Below are 22,596 nucleotides of genomic sequence, written 5' to 3'. Positions count from 1 at the left end.
CAGCAGTATAGGCAGACCCCTGAAACATTTATGTAGCAGAAGCATAGGCAGACCCCAGTAACATTTATGTAGCAGCAGTATTGGCAGACCCCAGCACCATTTCTGTAGTAGAAGTATAGGCAGACCCCTGTAAGATTTACGTGGCAGCAGTATAGGCAGACCCCAGTAACATTTTTGTAGCAGAAGTATACGCAGACCCCTGTAACATTTCTGGAGCAGAAGTATAGGCAGACTCCTGTAACATTTACGGGGCAGCAGTATTGGCAGACCCCTGTAACATTCACGTGGCAGAAGTATAGGCAAACCCCAGTAAAATTAACGGGGCAGCAGTATAGGCAGACCCCAGTAACATCTTTGTGGCAGCAGTATATGCAGACCCCTGTAAGATTTACGTGGCAGAAGTATAGGCAGAGCCCTGTAACATTCAAGTGGCAGCAGTATAGGCAGACCCCTGTAACATGTAAGTGGCAGCAGTATAGGCAGACCCCTGTAACTTTCTTGTAGCAGAAGAATAGGCCGGCAGACCCCTGTAACTTTCTTGTAGCAGAAGTATAAGCAGGCAGGCAGACCCCAGTAAAATTTCTGTAGTAATAGTATAGGCCAACCTCTGAAACATTGGGATACCATGAGCGTAGGCGAAGGCCGGAAAAATTAGTTGGATAACAGTGTAGGCGTGAAACCCATAAACATTTTTTTAAAGATACAGCTCACTGTTGCTTAATTTGTAACAGAGCCTGTAGACAGCCCTGTTGAAAAAATTGGTTCATGTTACAGTCTCATTACTTTTGAAACTTAGACAAATTGTAAAAAAAATTGGTAGATGTAGATCAGCCTTTTTGGGCCGCAGAAAAATTGGCTGTTCAGCGTGACAACATGTTGTTTCTGGAGGAGGAGTAGCAGGAGGAGGACTAATGTCAGAGACAGATTGACAAAGCTAAATGCCCCGTTTAACTGGTGATATAGAGGAGAGTGATTTTATCTGAGATTGTAGCAAAAAGAATCTTTAGGTTCCGCTGCTCTCCGCTGGTGGAGAAGAGAAGTCTGGGGAAATCCAGGCTTTGTTCATCTTTATGAGTGTAAGCATGTCCGCACTGGCAATTGAGAGGCGGGTACGCTTGTCTGTGATGATTCCCCCAGCTGCACTAAGCACCCTCTCTGACAAGATGCTAGCAGCAGGGCAAGCCAGCACCTCCAGGGCATACAGCGCAAGTTCGTGCCACGTGTCCAGCTTTAACACCCAATAGTTGTATTGAGCAGAGGCATCACGGAGGATGGTGGTACGATCAGCTGCATACTCCCTCACCATCTTTTTACAGTGCTCCCTCCGACTCAGCCTTGACTGGGGAGTGGTGATGCAGTCTGGCTGGGGAGCCATAAAGCTGGCAAAGGCCTTGGAGAGTGTTCCCCTGCCTGCGCTGAACATGCTGCCTGATCTCGGCGCCTCCCCTGCTACTTGGCCCTCGGAACTGCGCCTTCTCCCGCTAACGCTGTCAGATGGGAAGTTTACCATCAGTTTGTCCACCAGGGACCTGTGGTATTGCATTACTCTTGAACCCCTTTCCTCTTCGGGAATGAGAGTGGAAAGGTTCTCCTTATACTGGGGGTCGAGAAGGGTGTACACCCAGTAATTCGTAGTGGCCAGAATGCGTCTAACGCGAGGGTCACGAGAAATGCAGCCTAACATGAAGTCAGCCATTTGTGCCAGGGTACCAGTACGCAACACATCACTGTCCTCACTAGGAAGATCACTTTCCGGATCCTCCTCCTCGTCCACAGGCCATACACGCTGAACAGATGGGAGGCAAGCAGCATGGGTACCCTCTGCAGTGGGCCCAGCTGTCTCTTCCCCTTCCTCCTCCTGCTCCTCCCCCTCCTCCTCCTCCTCCTCCAAAACGCGCTGAGATATAGACATGATGCTGCTCTGACTATCAAGCGACATACTCTCTTCCCCCTTCTCCTGTTCCGACCGCAAAGCATCAGCCTTTATGCTTTGCAGCGAACTTCTTAGCAGGCATAGCAGATGAATGGTGACGCTAATAATTGCAGCATCGCCCTCACCATCTGGGTAGACTCCTCAAAGTTTCAGAGGACCTGGAAGATGTTTGCCATCAAGGCCCACTCCTCGGTAAAGAGTTGGGGAGGCTGAATCCCACTACGCCGCCCATGTTGGAGTTGGTATTCCACTATTGCTCTACGCTGCTCATACAGCCTGGCCAACATGTGGAGCGTAGAAATCCACCGTGTGGGCACGTCGCACAGCAGCCGGTGCTTTGGCAGATTAAACCAATGTTGCAGGGTCCTCAGGGTGGCAGCGTTCGTGGTGGACTTGCGGAAATGTGCGCAGATGCGGCGCACCTTGCCGAGCAGGTCTGACAAGTGTGGGTAGTTTTCCAGAAACAGCTGAACCACCAGATTGAAGATGTGGGCCAGGCATGGCACGTGTGTGAGGCTGCCGAGCTGCAAAACCGCCACCAGGTTACGGCCGTTGTCACACACGACCATTCCCGATTGCAGGCTCAGCGGCGAAAGCCAGAGGTCGGTCTGCTCTGTCAGACCCTGCAACAGCTCGGGGGCCGTGTGCCTTTTGTCACCTAGGCTGAGTAGTTTCAGCATGGCCTGCTGACACTTGCCCACTGCTGTGCTGCCGCGCCGCGCCACACCGACTGCTGGCGATTTGCTGCTCACATTTCTTAACTGAGAGGTAGAGGTTGCGTAGAAGGAGCAGGAGGTGGAGGGTTTAGAGGAGGTGGCATAGACCGCCGCAGATACCAGAACCGAGGAAGGACCCGCAATTCTGGGTAGGACGTGTGTGGTCCCAGGCTCTGACTCAGTCCCAGCCTCCACCAAATTCACCCAATGTGCCATCAGGGAGATATAGTGGCCCTGCCCGCCAGTACTTGTCCACATGTCCGTGTTTAAGTGGACCTTCCCAGTAACCGCGTTGGTGAGGGCACGATTGATGTTGCGGGAGACATGCTGGTGTAGGGCTGGGACGGCACACCGGGAAAAATAGTGGCGACTGGGGACCGAGTAGCGTGGGACCGCCTCGGCCATTATGTTTTTGAAAGCCTCCGTTTCCCTAAGCCTGTACGGCAGCATCTCCACGGATGCGTGGCGGCGTATTTGCGCTTGCGCTAGCGACAGCTGGATGCTGCGCTGAGAGACATTGCTGGATAGGGCCGAGGACAGCGGAGGTGAGGGTGTGGTTGCAGGCCAGGAGGCGCTCGTGCCTGTGTCCTGAGAGGGGGCTTGGATCTGAGTGGCTGGTTGGGGCACAGGGGGAGAGGCAGTGGTGCGACCCGGAGGCGGTGAATGGCCTTCGTCCCTCCTTGTGGGGTGCTTGGCTATCATATGCCTGCGCATGCTGGTGGTGGTGAGGCTGGTACTGGTGGCTGCCCGGCTGCTCTTGGCGCGAAACAGGTTGCACACCACTGTTCTTCGGTTGTCCGCGCTCTCACTGAAAAACATCCACACCTTTGAAGACCTAGGCCCCTGCAGGGTGGCTTGGCATGAGGGGGTGCTTTGGGAAACAGTTGGGGGAGTCTTCGCTCTGGCCCTGCCTCTACCCCTGCCCACCCAACTGCCTCTTCCAACCTGTCCTGCTGCTGCACTTGCCTACCCCTCTGAAGACCTGTCCTTAGTTGGCTTAGCGAACCAGGTGGGGTCAGTCACATCATCGTCCAGCGGCTCTTCCTCCGAATCCTCTGTGCGCTCCTTCCTCAGACTTACTGCCCTTATTACTACCTCACAGATAGACAACTGTGTCTCATCATCATCGACCTCCTGACCCACTGAAAGCTCTTGAGACAGTTGCCGGAAGTCCCCAGCCTCATCACCCGGACCCCGGGAACTTTCCAAAAGTTGAACATCGGTCACGACAAACTCCGCAGGTGAGAGAGGAACCATTTTTTCCCAATCAAGGCAGGGACCCGAGAACAGTTCCTGGGAGTCTGTCTGCTCATCAGAATGTGTCATTTTCATGGAGTGAGGAGGCTGGGAGGAAGGAGGAGCAGCAGCGAAAGGAATCAGAGTTGCAGCAGTGGACGGCATAGAAGACTGGGTGGTCGATACATTGCTAGATGCATTTTCTGCCATTCACGACAGGACCTGCTCACACTGCTCTGTTTGTAATAAAGGTCTACCACGTGGACCCAAAAATTGTGAGATGAAGCTGAGGACCCCAGAAACTTGCCTCTCTCCTAATCCCGCAGCAGCCGGCTGCGATTCACCTGGACCAGGAACTCGGCCTGTGCCCACACCCTCACTTGGACCTCACGGGTCCTCGCCCGCATCCATGGCCATGTCCTCTAGGCCTACCCCTACCCCTCAGCATGGTGTATTTCGAATACAGCAGATAGAGCGGTGTAAAAAATTAGGCAATTATTGGCCTGCACTTGGAGGCTGACAGCGGTTATGTTACGCACACTTTAGGCACTAAAAACTTATACGCTAGGCTGCAGAAAGGCCTAGCTGGCTAATAGTGAGCCACTACAACTCCCAGCAGCCACAACAGTAATGCACACGGTCACATATAGCCCTAAGGAGGAATTTTTTTCCAGATTTTTTTTAAAAAACAGCCGCCTAGATAGCGTGTATATGTCTTTCCCTCTATCAGCGGCTGTGGCCGTACTCTGTGCGTGAAGTTGACGGGACGCACAGTGCGGTGTAAAAAATTAGGCAATTATTGGCCTGCACTTGGAGGATCACAGCGGTTATGTAACGCACACAGTAGGCCGAAAAAATCATACGCTAGGCTGCAGAAAGGCCTAGCTGGTTAATAGTGAGCCACTACAACTCCCAGCAGCCACGCAGTAAACTGCACACGGTCACAGGTAGCCCTAAGGAGGAGCTTTTTTGGGGTACTTGCTGACAGGATTCTATACTACCACTGTCCCTGCCTCACCAGTACTGCCCCTATACTCTGTATAATTGGCTGCAGACTGAGAACGCAATAGTTTGCAGAGCCCAAGATGGAAAAAAAATGTGCAAAACTGCTCCCAGCAGCCACAACAGTAATGCACATGGTAAGGTGTGGCCCTAAGAAGGACCCTTGGGGTTCTTGCAGACGCAAACAGTAGCCTAACACTCTCCCTATAGCAGGAACAGCACTCTCCCTCATCTCTGCCAGCGTGTGTCTGAGGCGGGACCGCTTTAAAGACTTGGCGGTCACTTAATCTCACCAGCCACTCACTGCAGGGGGGTGGGATAGGGCTGGAACGTCACAAGAGGAAGTTGTAATGCCTTCCCTGCATGTCTATTGGCCAGAAAATGGTGCAAAACATGCAGGGAAGGAAATGGAATTGACTCGAGTCCGGCATGGTGCTCGTCTCGAGTAACGACCATCTCGAGTACCCTAATACTCGAGCAAGCATCAAGTTCGGATGAGTACGTTCGCTCATCTCTAATCTTTAACATTAGAAAGTCCCATTGACAAGCGCGTAAAGAAAACGCAGCGATACCACAGCGCTAAAAAAACGCAAGTGGGTAAGAGCCCTAACTGAAAGATGGACTGCAAACTGCAGGAGGACTTGGACAGCTCCAATCAACACAACCAACTGACCTGCAATAAACAGAAATGTGCTAAGGGAAGGGTATGAATATAACGCCCTTCCTACCAACGGGTAAACCACACCTAATAAAACCTTTTTCAGAGGTGGGGGACTCTGAGGGAAATACCAACATGCAACTATACAGATAAAGATAGTAGCAGGCAACCCCCACACAAAATGTGTCAACCAGCAACCTGTATAGGAGCAGAGGGACTAGTTTGCTTCCACATCGTGGTTAATGTACCACGACACCCTCGTGATTGACAAGCCATGACAGGTGATTTTTTATACAAACTGTCACCTTATTCCAATGTGTCTTAGTGATCGTTGTAAGAATTGATCTTCAGTAAACTCTACGCACCAGCCAGCAACTGTTGGGGCCTCTGATTAAGGCTGGATTCACACGAACGTATATCGGCTCGGTTTTCACGCCGAGCCGATATACGGTGTCCTCATGTGCAGGGGGGGAGGATGGAAGAGCCAGGAGCAGTAACTGAGCTCCCGCCCTCTCTCTGCCTCCTCTCCGCCCCTCTGCACTATTTGCAATGAAAGGAGGTGGGACGAGGCGGGGCTTAATTCCGCGAGTTAGCCCCACCCCCATCCCACCTCTCCTCATTACAAATAGTGCAGAGGGGCGGAGAGGAGGCAGAGAGGGGGCGGGAGCTCAGAGCACTGCTCCTGGCTCTTCCAGGCTCCCCCCTGCAGAGAGAGACAACGTATATCTGCTCGTCGTGAAAACCGAGCTGATATATGTTCGTGTGAATCCAGCCTTAAGCAGTAATTTCTCCTAGGATGACCAGTCTTTCCTTTGCTCACCCTACTAAGTTTTATTTTATTTTCATTCTTCACAGTCCAGTAAAGGGCGCTATTTTCACATTTTTTAATATTTCATTTTCTTATAATTGTGCCACAGAGGTGTCACATCTCAGTCAGCACATGGTTAATTATTTGCCAGCACACCTAGTTTCTGTAGGTTCTATCCAGACTAGCCAGGGTTAACAGGTCCTGTGCTTTCTAGTCCAGGTTAATTAGTCCTACCAGTGTCTGAGAGGTGTGACTGTCAGCCAATCCGCTTCTCCCTCCTCCCTATAAGATCCAGCTCTTGCTGCCTGGGAGTTGCTGATTAATGTTCAGTGATCCCTGAGCAGTCTGCCTGCTCAGAGCTGCTGTGTGCGCCTGGCTCCGGTTTGTTCTCTGTTTATGTCCATTGTTGGTCTGTACTTGTTCTATTTTTTCCTGTCAGTTGTGTGTTTTCCTTCTCATTCTGATTTTGTTGTATCTATTCACCTCTGTAGAGCTCCCTATAGGGACAGTCTGGGCCCAGGAAGAAGACAGTGGGGACTCCTTTATTGAGGCGATTACTCCGCTTTCAGGCAGAGATCCTTCATCTCCCTGTTAGCTCAGGGACAGGCTTCCATCTTCCTGGAGTTGTCCTCTTTGTCCTAATGTGCATGGTGAACTACAACTTCATCCAGTGTAATCGTCACCCTGCGCCCGTGCTGAGTGTGTGCTCTGTGCCACCCGGTCGAGATATACAGGCCTTCACCTTCCTGCAGAGGTGCTCTCTGTCCGTTCTGCATCTAGCCACCTGTACAAGCTAGTTCCCACGTCCGTCTTTGCTGCCCCCCGTATGCTGTTCTTGCTGGCAGTCCAGGATGAACGTGACAAGAGGGAGACCTAACAATTGGGGGCACTAGCACTTTGTGGGGCCACGGAGGAAGAACACTATTACTTTATAGGGCCACAGATATGGCACTACTACTGTAGGGGGGTACTGAGAGGCTCATTTAGGAGTTGCAGTGAGACAAAGAAAGTGTGTAGAGGGGAGTTGTGTCTGGAAGAGTTCTTCATAGCAATCCGGGCTTAGATAGAGAAGAAAAGAGAAAATGAACAACTCCAGAAAATACACCACCTGTGATGAGAGGAGGTAACTGCACTGTAATCACTATCACTGTGTAGAGCTGGTATTGGACTGCTATATGGTAACTGCATTATCCTCTAGGTATCCTAGTGCTATGCCGCTGTCCTATATCTGAACCTGCTACTATAGACGTTCTCTAATAGAATATATAGGGGGGATCCTGGTGGAATAACAGAAGTAAAAGTTACGTGTTGTGTTAAGCCACACCCATTTTACCTTGGCCAGTATTTTTTGGTGAAAAATGTGGCAATCCTAGTTGGATGGGAGTTCGTATATATCTGTGCAGTGTTCGCTGTCTACCACAAGATGGCGCACGAGGAACACAGCACAGCTACGGCTCTAAGAGGAGGAAAGCTGCCACTACCAGTCACATCACAGCCTGGATGTCTTATCTCAGACAGGTAGTGAAGGGGTTAATCCTCTTCTCCCCCGGAGGTCCTGACATGTGGGGGGGACAGACCTACAGAGCTGAACAGCTGCCATGGGCTTACAGGTTCTGTGATGATGTCACGCCCATGTGACTAGGCGTTTGTGGGGGAGGAGCCATTATGATTAAGACCTAACTTAGGATCACCCACCAGTTATGTGATCCCTGACTCCTCCCACACAGGGGATCACATGACAGTGACATCATCACAGGTCCTGTAAGCACACGGCTGCTGTCCGGCTCTGCAGGTGGAGGTCTGTGTGTCCCTCATGTTAGGAGCGCTGAGGCAGCTTTTTAACTGTTTGAAGCCCGGGACATTTTTTGTACCTGCGAGTTGGAAAGCTATAACGTTTTTTCTCATTCAGGTATTTTAGTAATTTTGTGTCTTTTTGTGACGCCTGAAATGTAATTTTTATGGTTGTAATTTTTTTTCTACTTTATCAGGGAAATGTATTTTTCACTTTCTTCTTTTTTCTCCTAGTCCTCAGGAACTCTATCGGTGCTGGAACCCTCCGATCCCCGGCGGTCCCGATGAATTGAATGGAGTGCAGGAAAAGTAAAAAACACTTCCCCTTATATCATATAAAAAATATGAACAATTAAAAAACGGCTGTCCCAAATCCACAGAGCTGATTGATATTGTACTTGTACGCTGAGAAATCAATAGTCATTGCCAGAATTGCTGTTTGGTCACTCGTCAATAAAGATCATAAAGAACGGATCAAAAAGTCCTACGTGCATTAAAGGGCCACCAACACAATCCTCAGCTCAGCCCGCAGATAAAAGACGTCCCACAGATCAAAAGGAGGAACGGAAACATTTATGGGCCTCGGAATTTAGTGAAAGAAGTAGAGATTTTTAAAGAAATGTACCTTTTAAATCTAGATAAAACTATATAAGCTTGGAAGTGCTGCAGCCCAACGGATAGGGAGAGTCAAGTGAACTTGTCATTGTTACGCACCCAGCGAATGACATGACAATGAAACAAGAACAATGGTAGAATTTTTTTAAAATTCTAAACAATAGAAAGTTTTTTCATGTTCTTCATTCTTTATTTGACACCTAAAATAACAGCATTACAAATGACAAGTTGTCAAAACAAGCCTCATCAGGCTCTATGATAGGATAAAAAAGTGTTGTCTGTTTGAAGGCGGGATGAAAATAGCAAGAACGAAAAATGGCTGTGAGGAGTCTTATAGAACTACAGGCAGCGTAAATCCTGACAGGCGCACCCAGTACAGACATCTACAGGATGTTCTCTGTACACTGCGGGGTTATACATGAACAATTATCTAAATAGCAGCTGAATGTGGAGAAGAGTCATTGGGGCGGGTCTCTGCCAGCCTCCACCCACGGGACTGGTTATGAATATATAACAATCGGGCAGCATAAAACTCCTGACTGTTCCCTTTAATATTTCATCAAATGGTTCTTCTCATTCTCTCCAGTAATTGTATTTTTACATGGAATTTGTGTGTTTTATATGGTCTCATTTTCTTTTCATTCAGGTCCTACAATATTGGATCCTCTGATATCTACTATATAATATCATATTTCTGATTGACCCGTAGAAGAGGGACAAGAACAGAAGCAATATGTCGGAAAGTATAATAAATCTCACCCTAGAGATACTCTTCCAGCTTACTGGAGAGGTGAGAGATTCTGATGATGTCACATTACATCATTCTTATCTATGGTAATAACAGATGATGTTGCTGAAGAGGTGATGGACTCTGGTAATGTCTGTAGTGATATTTATTAATGTCTTCCCATGTACAGGATTACACAGTAGTGAAGAAGACCTCTGGTGATGGCTGTCAGGCCCCTGTGTGTGATGGATGGGGAAGACCCCTGAGCCCAATCCCGGGGCCCCCACCGCACCCCCTGATACATGAGGACATCAATGTACAGAAGATTCTAGAACTCACCAACAAGATGATTGAGCTGCTGACTGGAGAGGTGACGCTGCAGGGAATGCTGGGACATTATACAGTAACAGCACTGGAGGCTTCTGGGTGATGACTGTATATTGTGTTGTCAGGTTCCTATAAGGTGTCAGGATGTCGCTGTCTATTTCTCCATGGAGGAGTGGGAGTATTTAGAAGGACATAAGGATCTGTACAAGGAGGCCATGATGGAGACCCGCCAGCCACTCCCATCACCAGGTAATAGACGGGACTAAATCCACGGGGACTTTATTATCTGTATATAAAGAATGACTTCAGTGTCCGTCTGTGTTTCCTGCAGTTCCATCCTGTAAGAGAAGAACCCCAGAGAGATGTCCCCGTTCTCTTCTTCCACAGGACCATCAGGTAGATGGAGATGTCCCTCTGATCTGTAGAAGGCTGTGAAGCTCTTGTCTTCAGTCTTATTAGATGTCTTCTCCTTGTGTGATGAGGCCGGTGGAGATGGCAGGATTACCAGTGACCAGAGACATTACATCTTGTCTGGATCTTCTCATAGTTTTCTGGTGGTGGAGACTGCTGGTGGGAATAAGGAGCCAACAGGTTGGATTTATATCTATCTGCTCCTTTATTTCCCCGAGACAAGCAGCGGATGTGTCTGGTAGACGCTGATCTCCTCCACTGAGACAACGGGCAGCGTGTCTAGCAATGCCTGATATACATGTGTATGAGATGTAATATCTATGTCCGGCATGTAGACCTGCAGCTATGTGGCTCAGATAACTACTCCTGTCAGGTCATTATGTCATAAAACATTCCACATGACTTCTCCAACGGTCTGCTGACTTCTATAATATTTGTCTCACAGCTTTTGTATCCAGATGAAGATCTGACCAATATTATTGATGCAGTGACAATTGTAGCAGTAAAACAGGAGTTTGAGGAGGAGATTCCTACAGATAACCGCCCAGGTGAGTAGTAACCACTAAATACAGCAGAGGGTGATCAATGAGTGGAACAGGTTACCATGGGAGGTGGTAAGTTTCCGTCAATGGAAGTGTTCAAACAAAGGCTGGACAAATATCTGTCTGGGATGATTTAGTGAATCCTGCACTGAGCAGGGGGTTGGACCCGATGACCCTGGAGGACCCTTCCAACTCTACCAATCTATGATTCTATTAGTCACAGATTCTCCTCGGTCAGCGGCTGCAGATAGTTATGTAGATTTATAAGCTCTGGGATCTGTCAGATTTTCCGCTGTATATTCCCCATTCAGCCGGAGTATAAACTAAATATGGCTGACAATGTGATCTGTTATAGGAGATAACACAGGATGGGCATTTATGCTTTATTAAAGTTTTTTGGTTTTAGACATAAAGAATGAAGCATAACTGTAAAGGAATCCAACAGTAATAGTTGATTAAGAGGCAAGCAAAAAGCCCATGAGATTATAAATCATATGTCTCTAATCAACTCTCACTCCACCCTCCAGCCAAACGATATGACCAATAACTTACACAATATTATAAGACACACGGACACCAATATAATGGAGGTAAACTATTAGCCACGGCCATCTTTATTAAAGAAATGCAACAGTAACGTAAATATCTTCATACTAACAGCAGATTCTAGCCCAGCCATAGCCTCAGACTCAATATAGTTGACTAACACTGTCCACTCACAAATTGAATAGCTTGCCCATCTTCAAACAAAGAGCTCGTGACACCAAGATGAGAACAAAACTTGGAAAACAAAGAAACCGTCAGGGAAGGAGGGGAATGCTGAACCTGACGCTACCTTCTTGCCTAACGCTAACCCGCCCGCAACACATCATTGGACCCTCCTGTCCACTAATACACCTCTCTCAATGGGACGGTCAAATCTTTCTTATAGCTACTGCAAATGAGTCAAAACTAAATGAACCTTTTTCTAAGAAGGGCCCCAAAACTGACTAGCTGCCATAAGCGACAATTAACCATGGAATTCTTACCAACAAACTCACATGGCACCTCAGGAAAAGGGATCCACAATTGTTATACTCTCATGTGGATCCCTCCTGATGGTCCAGGATCCCTAAATTCCTTCGACTGTGACAACATTATATAGTATACCATGGTGTTATTCACTGTGCGTCTGGATGCCAGGACTGGGGGAGGAAACGCATTAAGGAGATGGGGAGGAGTCGGGGTATGCGGTAAGTACACAACCATGCTAAGTTAGATGGTTAGAGGTTTCAAATCCCGTGAAGGAGCACTGTAACTATGATGAGGTGGGGCCTAGACATTTTGGCTGTACCCAGTAGACTTGCTAACTCTTGCCGAAGTGCAGGAGGCCTCCTTCTTTCAGAGATGATAATTATGTAGTATACATCATGTTGCATTGTGATAACAGAATCTAGAACATGGAAATATCATGTTAACAGGATACAGAACATGGAGACATAGACCCGGTTACTGGGATACAGAACATGGAGACATAGACCCGGTTAATAGGGTACAGAACTTGGAGACGTAGACTCAGAATACAGAACATGCCTTCATTGACCCAGATAACAAAATGCAGAATATACCTTAAAAACAGAATATACAACATTGAGGCATTGATGTAGATCACAGGATATAGGAGATGGAGACATATCCCTGGAAAAGTGAGACCTAGACCCAGATAACAGAATGCAGAAGGTGGAGATAGTGCATTCACTCCTGCTTCTGTGCAACCCCCCCCCCCCCCCCCCAAAACTCACAGAATCGCATACCATTTCTTTTGCTGCCTCCTCCATCCTCAGATACCCCTTTTACAATAAGATTTATGACCTTCTGAAGTATTATCCCACTTATATAAGGCTGTGGCGTCTCCGGTGGTCAGTAGCTGGCGTTCTGCTCCGCCTCCTACTAACAACTCCAACACCATTCCCAGCTCCTCACCTTGAGCTCTACCCAATCTCACTGTATGGGAACCCAATATATCTCCTGGCAGCTCTGAGCAATGGACTTTTTTTGACACGTCATGGAGCATTTACAGGTGGTGGTGCCCCAGGCACAGAGTCTGAATGTTCCCCTTGTAAGGCTGGGTTCAAAACCATGCATGGAACCAGAGAATTTAATTAGTCAAACGGAGACCAAAGGTATAGGTATAAAGATATGACATGGTATCCATTGCTTTCCACCTATTTCTAGAAGACAGAATAGTGTAGTCGGCTACACTATATGGTCCTCCAAAATAAGTCTTTGGTCTCTGTTTTACCCATTCAAATCATCTGTATGGAATATACTATTTATGTAGCTTGAGCTCTGTAATCTACAGGGGACAGTCATGTATGACCACACTACTCCTCGCCTGTGTGATAAAGTACATGTAGCAGTCAGGAGTGTGTGAGACGGACACCACCTAATAGCACTGACTCACAGGGACCACTATGGTTCCCCACTGAGCATTTACTGGAAGAGTGGTGACAGCTACACTGATACATGACCCTGTGAAGATGGGGGCTTCACCACCGAAGGGGGGAACTGCAAGAATGGTAGTATTCTCCTGTAAAAGTATATTAAAAAGACAGCATAAAGTACGAGTTTCGGGGGGAGCCCCTTCATCAGTCACGCTGGGTGAGGCTAATACATGAAGGTTATACAAGGTGATAGAAGTGATAACATCATGTAGGAACAGAAAGAGAAAAAAAGGCAATAGATCATTGGTAAATGAAAATAAATACAACGCCATATCATATAAAAGGGATATATTTTATATTTGATAGACTATCACCGTTATCTCCGTTAAGTCGTGACTAGACATTAACAAACAATAGCAGAAACGGTGATAAAAAGTTAGCCAACATGGTAAATCCCGGGAGGTGAAATTAGTCGACTGGTACTGGGTTCTGCAAGAATGATATGCGCTTTACGCAAGAACCCATATCTCTGACCACTGAGAAAGGGGAAGGGCGGCCCTATTAACATGGAGTTCCCTGATCCATTCCGCAGATGTCTCTTGCCATTAGGCAATCCCATCTTGCCCATGAGCCATATCTATTCCCTTGTAAGTGATAGAGATCCTCCCTAGGCATCTAAATGGAAGAAAAAAAGTAAGAGAGGAGAAGAAGAAGGAAAAAAGGGGGGGAGAGGAAAAAAAGAAGGGTGGGGGGGGGGAGGGGAGGTAAAAGTGCGAGAAGCATTGTATTTTGGAAAGATAGCAAAGGACATATACTTAAGGGGATGAAATGAATATGTCTGATTCTAAGAACGTGATTTAGAATTCCTAGTGCATTTAGGAATTCTCAATGTTACGGAGGTCCATAGAATCTTGGAATTCTATCCAGTAATACCAAGTTTTCCTGAATTTATCATGTGTGCTTTTTACCAATGCAGTCAGTTCCTCCATCTCCATCATCTCACCAACTATGTTAAACCCCATCGAGATTGAAGGAGGCACAGTCTGCCACCATAATCTAGGGATACACACTCTTGCCGCGTTCACCAGATGGCGCACCACCCAATATTTGTATGTGGCCATAGGCATGTCATTCAGTTACAGTAGGAATAGTGCAGGTGATTTGGCTAGGACGAAATTTGTGAATTTGGAGGTGATTCACACACTTCTGACTAAACACAGAACATAAAATAAAATATTTGTAGCATTGTACCTTGCTCTCCGTCACATCTCCAGCACAAAAGGGAAATGGAAGGGAACATCACATGCAAGTGAAAGGGCAGCCTGCACCAGCGAGTGAGGATCTTTTACCCTGCTTTCTGAGTTTTGCTAGAAATAGAGGATTTATGCATGAATGTAAAAATCCTGCGCCTCTGTTCCACTGTGAGTGACATCCATGGGTCTCTTTCTCAATTCTGTATATATGAGGGGACTGATGAGGCCGTATCAGGTTATAAATATGAGAAAGCATATGTCTAGATGGGCCCCCTTCCATACATAGCTATTCAAAAGGAATCTATGAGCAGGTGAAACCTCGGGAATGGGGAAGGGATGTAAGAAAATGTTGAAATTGAATGATATGCCATGGTAAAAGGGAGGCCGGGTCATTAGAATCAGCTAGTGCCTCAGCTGAAAGTCAAGGAGCTTCCTATATGAAGTGACAAGCTCTACATTTTTTGTTGGCTGTCTGCGGAAGACCCAATTCTCTAGTCCTGGGGGAAAAGAGGGATTTCCTAAAATTGGAAATAGAGGAGAGGGGGTGGGAGAAATATCGGGTCTCTGAAAGACCCTAATGGTAATCCGTATAGAAGGTCCAATTGTGGGGTGGCCTTTGATCTCAAGGGGAAAGTCACTTTGTCATTACCATTACTTTTAACTTTTGCTCTTCTGGCCTTTGAGGTCCTTCACTCACTCCTTAGAGGTAGCTCTACTAACCTTTTTTCTTGCACTCTGCTCACTTATAGTCTTTCTGGTCTGGATTACAATGCAGACTGTGACTCCTCCTGCTGTGTCCTGCTCTCAGTATAGAACTGACTCTATCCCAGATAGAGGGGGAAGAGTCAGCATCTGCAGTAAGAAGAACAGCATCCAGACTGACTATAAGGGACAAAGAAACTTGCGCAGAGAGGGCCAGACACGTCAGTGGTGGGTCAGGTCATGGTCACGGCTCGAACCCAGGAACTCCTGCACTCCAAGCAGCAGCTCTCCTTACTGAGCTTTCCAGCCTTCTGGACAGCGCCCCTGCTGAACCTTATCCTAGACCCTGCTCCTGCAGTTCAGTTTTTGTCTGCATCACTACTTCCTCCTTTGGTTAGACACCCTATATAGACCTGGCCTTCCATTTCCTCCATGTGTAAATATTGTGCTCCCAGCCTGTAGTCAAGCGCCTCTCCCTGCCTGCTACTCTAAACTACCATTGCTGCTTTTGTGTACCGACCTCTGGCTTCACCTGACTACGCTACCAATCCACACTAGTTGCAACAAGAGGCTCCAAACCTGAACAGGATCGTTACAGGTTGCCTGGGCATTTGGCACTGAGACCCCATGTCCCACGGGCCCTGCAGTTGCCAAGTGCTTTGTCCACATTAGTGCCACATCACTGCTGGTGCAATAACATTATGATCTACTGGTGTTCACTGTGAGATCATGATCTGTTTTGCCACCACTGCTTTTAGTCAGTTAGTAATTGAATTTCACAACGACTTATTATTTGTATGGAAATATTTATATACAAATGTTATAAAATATCAATATGATTTCAAGCTTTATATTATTCAAAAATTTATAAAATCAAATTGTATTCTTGGCAGATGACGGTACTGGGAGCTCAGAGGGACATCTGATAGCTGCAGATTGTAAAGCAGAAGATTGTGGTATCACTCAAGATATCTATGAAGAACCTGCCATTATCCAAGATGTTCCCTCAGCCCTTCGCAGCAAAGATCCATTATCTGATCCTCTTATACAGGTCCCATCTTCTGATTCATCACAGACTGATAAGCAGAAGGAAAGGTACAGAATGGGAGAACATCAAAGAATTCACACAGGGAGGAAGACATATTCATGTGCAGAATGTGGGAAATGTTTTAATATGAAATCACATTTTACCACACATCAGAGAACTCATACAGGGGAGAAGCCATTTTCATGTTCAGAATGTGGGAAATGTTTTTCAAATAAATCACATCTTGTTGTACATCAGAGAATTCACACAGGGGAGAAGTCATTTTTTTGTTCTGAATGTGGGAAATATTTTATAGTGAAATCACATCTTGTTAGACATCAGAAATTTCACACTGGGGAGAAGCCGTATTCTTGTTCAGAATGTGAGAAACGCTTTACTATGAAATCTGATCTAAGAAGACATCAGAGAATTCACACAGGGGAGAGGCCATTTTCATGTTCAGAATGTGGGAAATGTTTTTCAGATAAATCGCATCATATTGTACATCTGAGAAGTCACACAGGCGCGCAGTCATTTTCTTGTTCTGAATGTGGGAAGTTTTTTATTTGGAAATCACATCTTATTAGACATCAAATATCTCACACAGAGGAGAAGATATCTTCTTGTACTGTTAAACAAAGTGATTTGTCCATAAGTCAGCTCTAACTGTACATCAAAGATCTCACAGAGGAAACATATTGTTATGTTCAGACTCACAACTTCTTAAACATCAAAGAACTCATACAGGGAAGTAGCCTTTTTTCATACAATAAAGTGGCATACATCACTCTATCGAATCAGATAAGTGAGGTTAATGTAGCAACAGACTGAGCAGTTGTCCAACTACATTGGGGGGACGTTCACAAATCGATGGATTTGCTGTGCCAAAATCGGCACCATGTTGACACGGGTATACAGCAAACTTCACCCTCCTCTGGGAGTGGGCACAGGAACATTGAGGCCCTTTTACATGCAAATTAAGATGATAAAGTGTTAATGGACATTAGTGTCCATTAACACTTTATGCAAAATGATCACTAAAACTTTCAATCTTTCTGGTTAATAAGATAATCCCCTATGAAAAAGTTATAGACCAGCATAGAGGCGGTCCCGATAAATTTCAGAAGATATGGGGGTCCTGACTTGACACACATTCTACATTACACTCCAATTGATTGATCTCCTTCCCTTTTCCCTCCTTGCCTTCTCCCCAACCCCTCCCACTCTCCTTACTCTCCCTTCTTTTTTTTCTTTTTTTTTTTGTGCACCTGTCCTGGAGCTACTGCAATACCAGGTCAATGCGCGGAGTGGACAGAGCAAGCTGTTTTTCCAGCCCCCTGTTCTAAAAATCCATTTAATATATGACATGTAAGGAAAAACGGGTTTGTTTATAAAATAGTCTCATAATTTTAATTCTGGACTTACAGAATTACCAATAAAATGGTTACAATTTCTTGCTACCGTGTTTCCCCGAAAGTAAGACAGTGTCTTACTTTCTTTTTATCCCCAAAAGCCCCACTATGTCTTACTTTCGGAGTATGTCTTATAATAAAAAAAAATCATTACTCACCTCCCCCGGCGTTCTGTCGCGCTCCGGCAGGATGTCGCTCGCTCCTCGTCCCCGGAGCAGCATTGCTTTCTGAATGCGGGGCTTGAAATCCCCGCCTCCAGAAAGCTAATACACACGCCGTCAGCCAGTTACAGCCATTCAATGACAGCATTGAATGGCTGTGATTGGCTGAAGGCGCACGTGGCTTCAGCCAATCACACTATTCAATGACATCATTGAATGGGTGTGATTGGCTGAAGCCACGTGCGCCTTCAGCCAATCACAGCCATTCAATTATGTCATTGAATAGTGTGATTGGCTGAAGCCAAGTGCGCCTTCAGCCAATCACAGCCATTCTGTAACTGGCTGACGTTGTGTGTATTAGCTTTCTGGAGGCGGGGATTTCAAGCCCCCGCATTCAGAAAGCAATGCTGCGTCGGGGACGAGGAGCGAGCGACATCCTGCCGGAGCGCGACAGAACGCCGGGGGAGGTGAGTAATGATTTTTTTTTTCTATGGTATGTCTTACTTTCGGGGTACGGCTTACATTGGCCGACCCCCCCTGACACCCCCGATACGTCTTACAATCGGGGGTGTCTTACTATCGGGGAAACACGGTAATAAAGCGTTGAAATAATGTACATTTATCTCTTTGATGTACTGTTTATGTTCTGCAACTTGTTAAATAAATGAAGAAAAACTGCAATGTTTACGATACATTTAAATGTAATTATTTATTACCAAGCAGTTGTGATGAAAGCATATGGTGGCAGCAAGGGCAAAGAAATCTCATGGGTCGGAGAAAGAGAATCTCCTCTCCCAATAACCATGTACAGGGAGTTACCAGTCCAGCTGAATAAAAGAATTAAAGAATTACTGTTCTTGTCTTCATCCCCCTCCTATTTGTTTTTTTTCTTGTCCAATGAGTTTAAGTGGGTCTTTAATTTGTGGGGCAATATTTTTGCCTAACCCCATCTCTTTTTAGTTGATTAAGACCTCATTACCGCAGCCATATTGATAAAATCCTGTAAGTCTCCCAGCAGCACTTTACGGCTGTTTGTAAATACCAGGTCTGCTAGCAGAGAGATGGCAGACTGCGTATGCCTGCGAGTACACTGCGTATGCCCGAGTGTCACACGGACATTTACAGTAGTACTTAAAGGGGTTGTCCCGCGCCGAAACGGGTTTTTTTTTTTTTTAAACCCCCCCCCCCCGTTCGGCGCGAGACAACCCCGATGCAGGGGTTAAAAAAACAACCCCCACAGCGCTTACCTGAATCCCGGCGGTCCGGCGTCTTCATACTCACCTGCTGAAGATGGCCGCCGGGATCCTCTGTCTCCATGGACCGCAGGGCTTCTGTGCGGTCCATTGCCGATTCCAGCCTCCTGATTGGCTGGAATCGGCACGTGACGGGGCGGAGCTACACGGAGCTACACGGAGCCCCATTCAGAAAAGAAGAAGACCCGGACTGCGCAAGCGCGGCTAATTTGGCCATCGGAGGGCGAAAATTAGTCGGCACCATGGAGACGAGGACGCCAGCAACGGAGCAGGTAAGTATAAAACTTTTTATAACTTCTGTATGGCTCATAATTAATGCACAATGTACATTACAAAGTGCATTAATATGGCCATACAGAAGTGTATAGACCCACTTGCTGCCTCGGGACAACCCCTTTAAAAAAAAATTTCCTGCTCTGTTTTATAGTGGGGTTGCGTATGAAAATGTCGCCCATACGCAAAGTATGGCGTATTAACAGCATTGCATATACTGCCTATGTGAATGTATAGGGCTTGCGCTGCACGGTATGCCGAAAAATAGAGAATGCTGCGATCTATTTCTCTTGCGTATCGACATGAAGTATCCACACGCACAAGTGCATGGATCAATGGAAGTCCATTGACATTCGTTGACTCCGTTCACCGTGTATCACATGCATAATGTGCGATTATAAGACACCCGTGGACATGAGCCCTAACTGTGGGAGGATTATGCAAACTTTCGTGTAGCCAAACTAAGACAAAATGGTAGAATTTACTAATATGAATTCACGAAGGTGGGGAAAAGATTCAGTAAATAAAAAGTATTTGCTGAAGTGAGCCAAGGGGCAAAAGACTCAGTAAGCCATAGAGTCACCGGGGGTGGTGAACCATTTGGTAAAAGACACTTGTGACTGCTGATTGTAATATCTGCACAAGAGAAAGCAGGATATGCACTACCGGTAGAGTTGAGTGAACATACTCTGGCAAGCTTGATGAAAATTTTTGGTCTGACAGGGAGGGGAAGGGGAAGGAGAAGAGAGAGAGAGAGAGAGAGAGAGAGAGAGAGAGAGAGACGAACCAAGAAAAAGACGAACCAAGAAAAACAAAAAAAAAAAGCTTGGGACCCGGCGTTCCACATACAAAAATGTTCGAGTCTCCCATTGTAGTCAATGGGGTTCGTTACTTGAGTAGAGCTCTCGAATTTTACGAAAAGCTCGACTCGAATAACGCAGACCCGAGCAGTGGGGTGCTCGCTCATCTCTAACTACCGGTCAAAAATTTTAGAACGCCTCGATTTTTCCTGTTTTTATTGATATATACACAGTTTAATGTCTCGAATGTACTTTGAAATCATGTACAACAGAAGGGATGAAACGAATGGAGGATAAGACTTGGTGGGCAACTGATTTCCATTGTTAAAGCATTTGGTTCAATTTTGACAATACTCAAAGGATATCACAGCCTTATCAATCAGGTCTGCCTAATTATCTGTACTGGGACTGCAATCAGGAGAGGGGGTGGACATGAGGAACTACACGCCAAAGATAGCTCTTTCTCCAAAGTGGACGGGGCCGTTCCAGGTGATTCTTATTTCTCCTACAGGACTCAAGCTCCAAGGATATAAACATTGGGTTCATGGTTCTCATTGCAAAAAGGCTGAACCTCCTGCTGAAGGACAGAAGACTACAGAGGAACAAGCTACAGCAATAAAGAAAATCTCACCCTTTAAGAGAGCAAGAGCCAGGAAACCAGTATTTCAACCTGATGGGCCCTAATCCTGATACGGGAATGTGGTACTTTCCGATAAGCAGCTCTCTATTGACTGTGGGGGCAAATACATCTTGAAGTAATCTAAGAAAAAGTCAGCTCACCCAATCCTGCAGTTCATGGTTGGAACCAGTTTCCAATGCTGGAGAGGCACGAGGAATGGACACTCCAATATATGATTGTATCCAACTTTTCTTTATAAAAGTGCTAGCCCTTCTGTTAAAAATGAATTTTCATTCATTGCATCAAAAAAATAACCCAGGTAATACTTCTTGAGGTTTTTGAGGTTGATAAGGTGAAAAATGTTACATGAGACAATGTTCCTCTTAACAGTACTGTCACAATGTTCAAACAAGGTTCCTTTTTATTGCCACATCTTTGCATACAGCGACGTTTCGACTGAACGCAGTCAGTCTTTCTCATTCCATTGGCTGGAGATAGACCGACTGCGTTCAGTCGAAACGTCGCTGTATGCAAAGATGTGGCAATAAAAAGGAACCTTGTTTGAACATTGTGATTCCTGTGAAATTACGTACCCCCGATGCTGCTGCGCTACTAATTGATACATGTATGGATATTGAATGATGAGTCCTCATCCAGAAAAGCGTGCATCAGTGCCCGGAAAGTGCTCCCTTGTGAGTATAAGGCCTCATGTCCACGGCATAATTCTAATTTAAAATCCGCAGCGTTTTTCCCGCACGCGGATCCGCCCCCTATAGGGATGCATTAGACACCCGCAGGTAGTTAAATACCTGCGGATGTCATTTTTCTCGTCAGGCGCGGATCCGCGTGCGGGAAAAAAAATGGACATGCTCTATTTTAGTGCGGGTCTCCCGTGGGGACGGCTCCAGCAGGCTTCTATTGAAGCCTATGGAAGCCGTTCCAGATCCGCAGGAGACCCGTACCAGAATTACACTCACCTGCTCCGGACGATGCGGTTATTCCCTTCTTCGCGGCCGGATCTTCTTTCTTCGGCCCGGCGGATGTGCCCGGCGCGTGCGTGCGGCATGCCGAGCACATCCGCCGGGCCGAAGAAAGAAGATCCGGCCACAAAGGAAGGAAGATCTGCATCGTCCGGAGCAGGTGAGTTTATTCTGATTTTTAGCCTCATGTCCGCGGGGCAGGAGGGACCCGCTACGGATTCTACATGAAGAATCCGCGGCAGGCCTGATTTTCCCCGTGGACATGAGGCCTAAGGTGGAGTGTTAGTGTGCTGCAACCATACAGAATATTATACCTCTTAACAGTACTGACGTGAAGAACTTCAATGGCCCTATTGTGGAGAGGAGGAGACCCAAACATGAAATACACAGTCAACCAAAAAAGCCATTCCCTAATGTTTTACTTTCTATGCTTAGGCAAGTGCCAAAAAGGTGAATATAACTGATTGTTGGATATGTACTCATTCACCGGTTTCACACCAGGCCATTCCATTACTTCCTCTTCATGTTTCTCTGGAGGAATTTGAGGAAGAAGCTGATTTTGGTAAAATAAAGGAGAAATACAAAAATAAAACAGTCTCTCTATTTAGCCTCTTCGGTATCACTGAAACACCCAGATATCTGTGTAAATTTCACTTGTGTCTCCCCGATGTCAAGTTGGTTATGGGTAAATACTACCAAAGAAGTGGCTACTCAATGTACATATTGTTGCGTCCAACCGGACGTACAATAACCAAAACAAACCAAAAGGCACAACCGTGCAAAGGAAACATAAAACTACAGGAAATCCTCCCCCTATAAACCCCTAACCCGGGAGGGGGCCCTGCCTACTCGGCGGGCCGATAGCTCCGATAGGTGCGGACCCGCACGCATGCCTGGGCCACTGACAAGTCCCTATCAGGGAGCCCT

The 22,596-nt window shown here is 46.5% G+C and overlaps 1 protein-coding gene and 1 pseudogene across 1 annotated transcript; one reads left to right on the top strand and one right to left on the bottom strand.

The window, feature by feature from the left end:
* Positions 1 to 8,134: 8,134 nt before the first annotated feature.
* LOC136629038 (oocyte zinc finger protein XlCOF8.4-like) lies at positions 8,135 to 17,625 on the top strand. Its single transcript, XM_066605160.1, has 8 exons — positions 8,135 to 8,262; positions 8,379 to 8,453; positions 9,406 to 9,549; positions 9,677 to 9,856; positions 9,939 to 10,062; positions 10,145 to 10,209; positions 10,670 to 10,772; positions 16,038 to 17,625. The coding sequence occupies exons 3-8, from the start codon at positions 9,493 to 9,495 to the stop codon at positions 16,835 to 16,837; spliced, it is 1,329 nt and encodes a 442-aa protein (XP_066461257.1). The 5' UTR covers positions 8,135 to 8,262; positions 8,379 to 8,453; positions 9,406 to 9,492; the 3' UTR covers positions 16,838 to 17,625.
* LOC136630940 (U2 spliceosomal RNA) lies at positions 17,429 to 17,548 on the bottom strand (annotated as a pseudogene).
* Positions 17,626 to 22,596: the final 4,971 nt, after the last annotated feature.

This window comes from Eleutherodactylus coqui, chromosome 5 (assembly GCF_035609145.1).
Source record: "Eleutherodactylus coqui strain aEleCoq1 chromosome 5, aEleCoq1.hap1, whole genome shotgun sequence".
In the NCBI taxonomy this organism is placed as follows: domain Eukaryota; kingdom Metazoa; phylum Chordata; class Amphibia; order Anura; family Eleutherodactylidae; genus Eleutherodactylus; species Eleutherodactylus coqui.
This window is presented reverse-complemented; position numbering and strand designations above follow the sequence as displayed.

Bases quoted from the DNA above. Each gene is read 5' to 3' on its own strand.
- LOC136629038 (XM_066605160.1), top strand. From the start codon at position 9,493: ATGTCGGAAAGTATAATAAATCTCACCCTAGAGATACTCTTCCAGCTT. The intron at 9,857-9,938 runs GTGACGCTGCAG...TTGTGTTGTCAG, and splicing joins TTGAGCTGCTGACTGGAGAG to GTTCCTATAAGGTGTCAGGA. The intron at 10,063-10,144 runs GTAATAGACGGG...TGTTTCCTGCAG, and splicing joins CCAGCCACTCCCATCACCAG to TTCCATCCTGTAAGAGAAGA.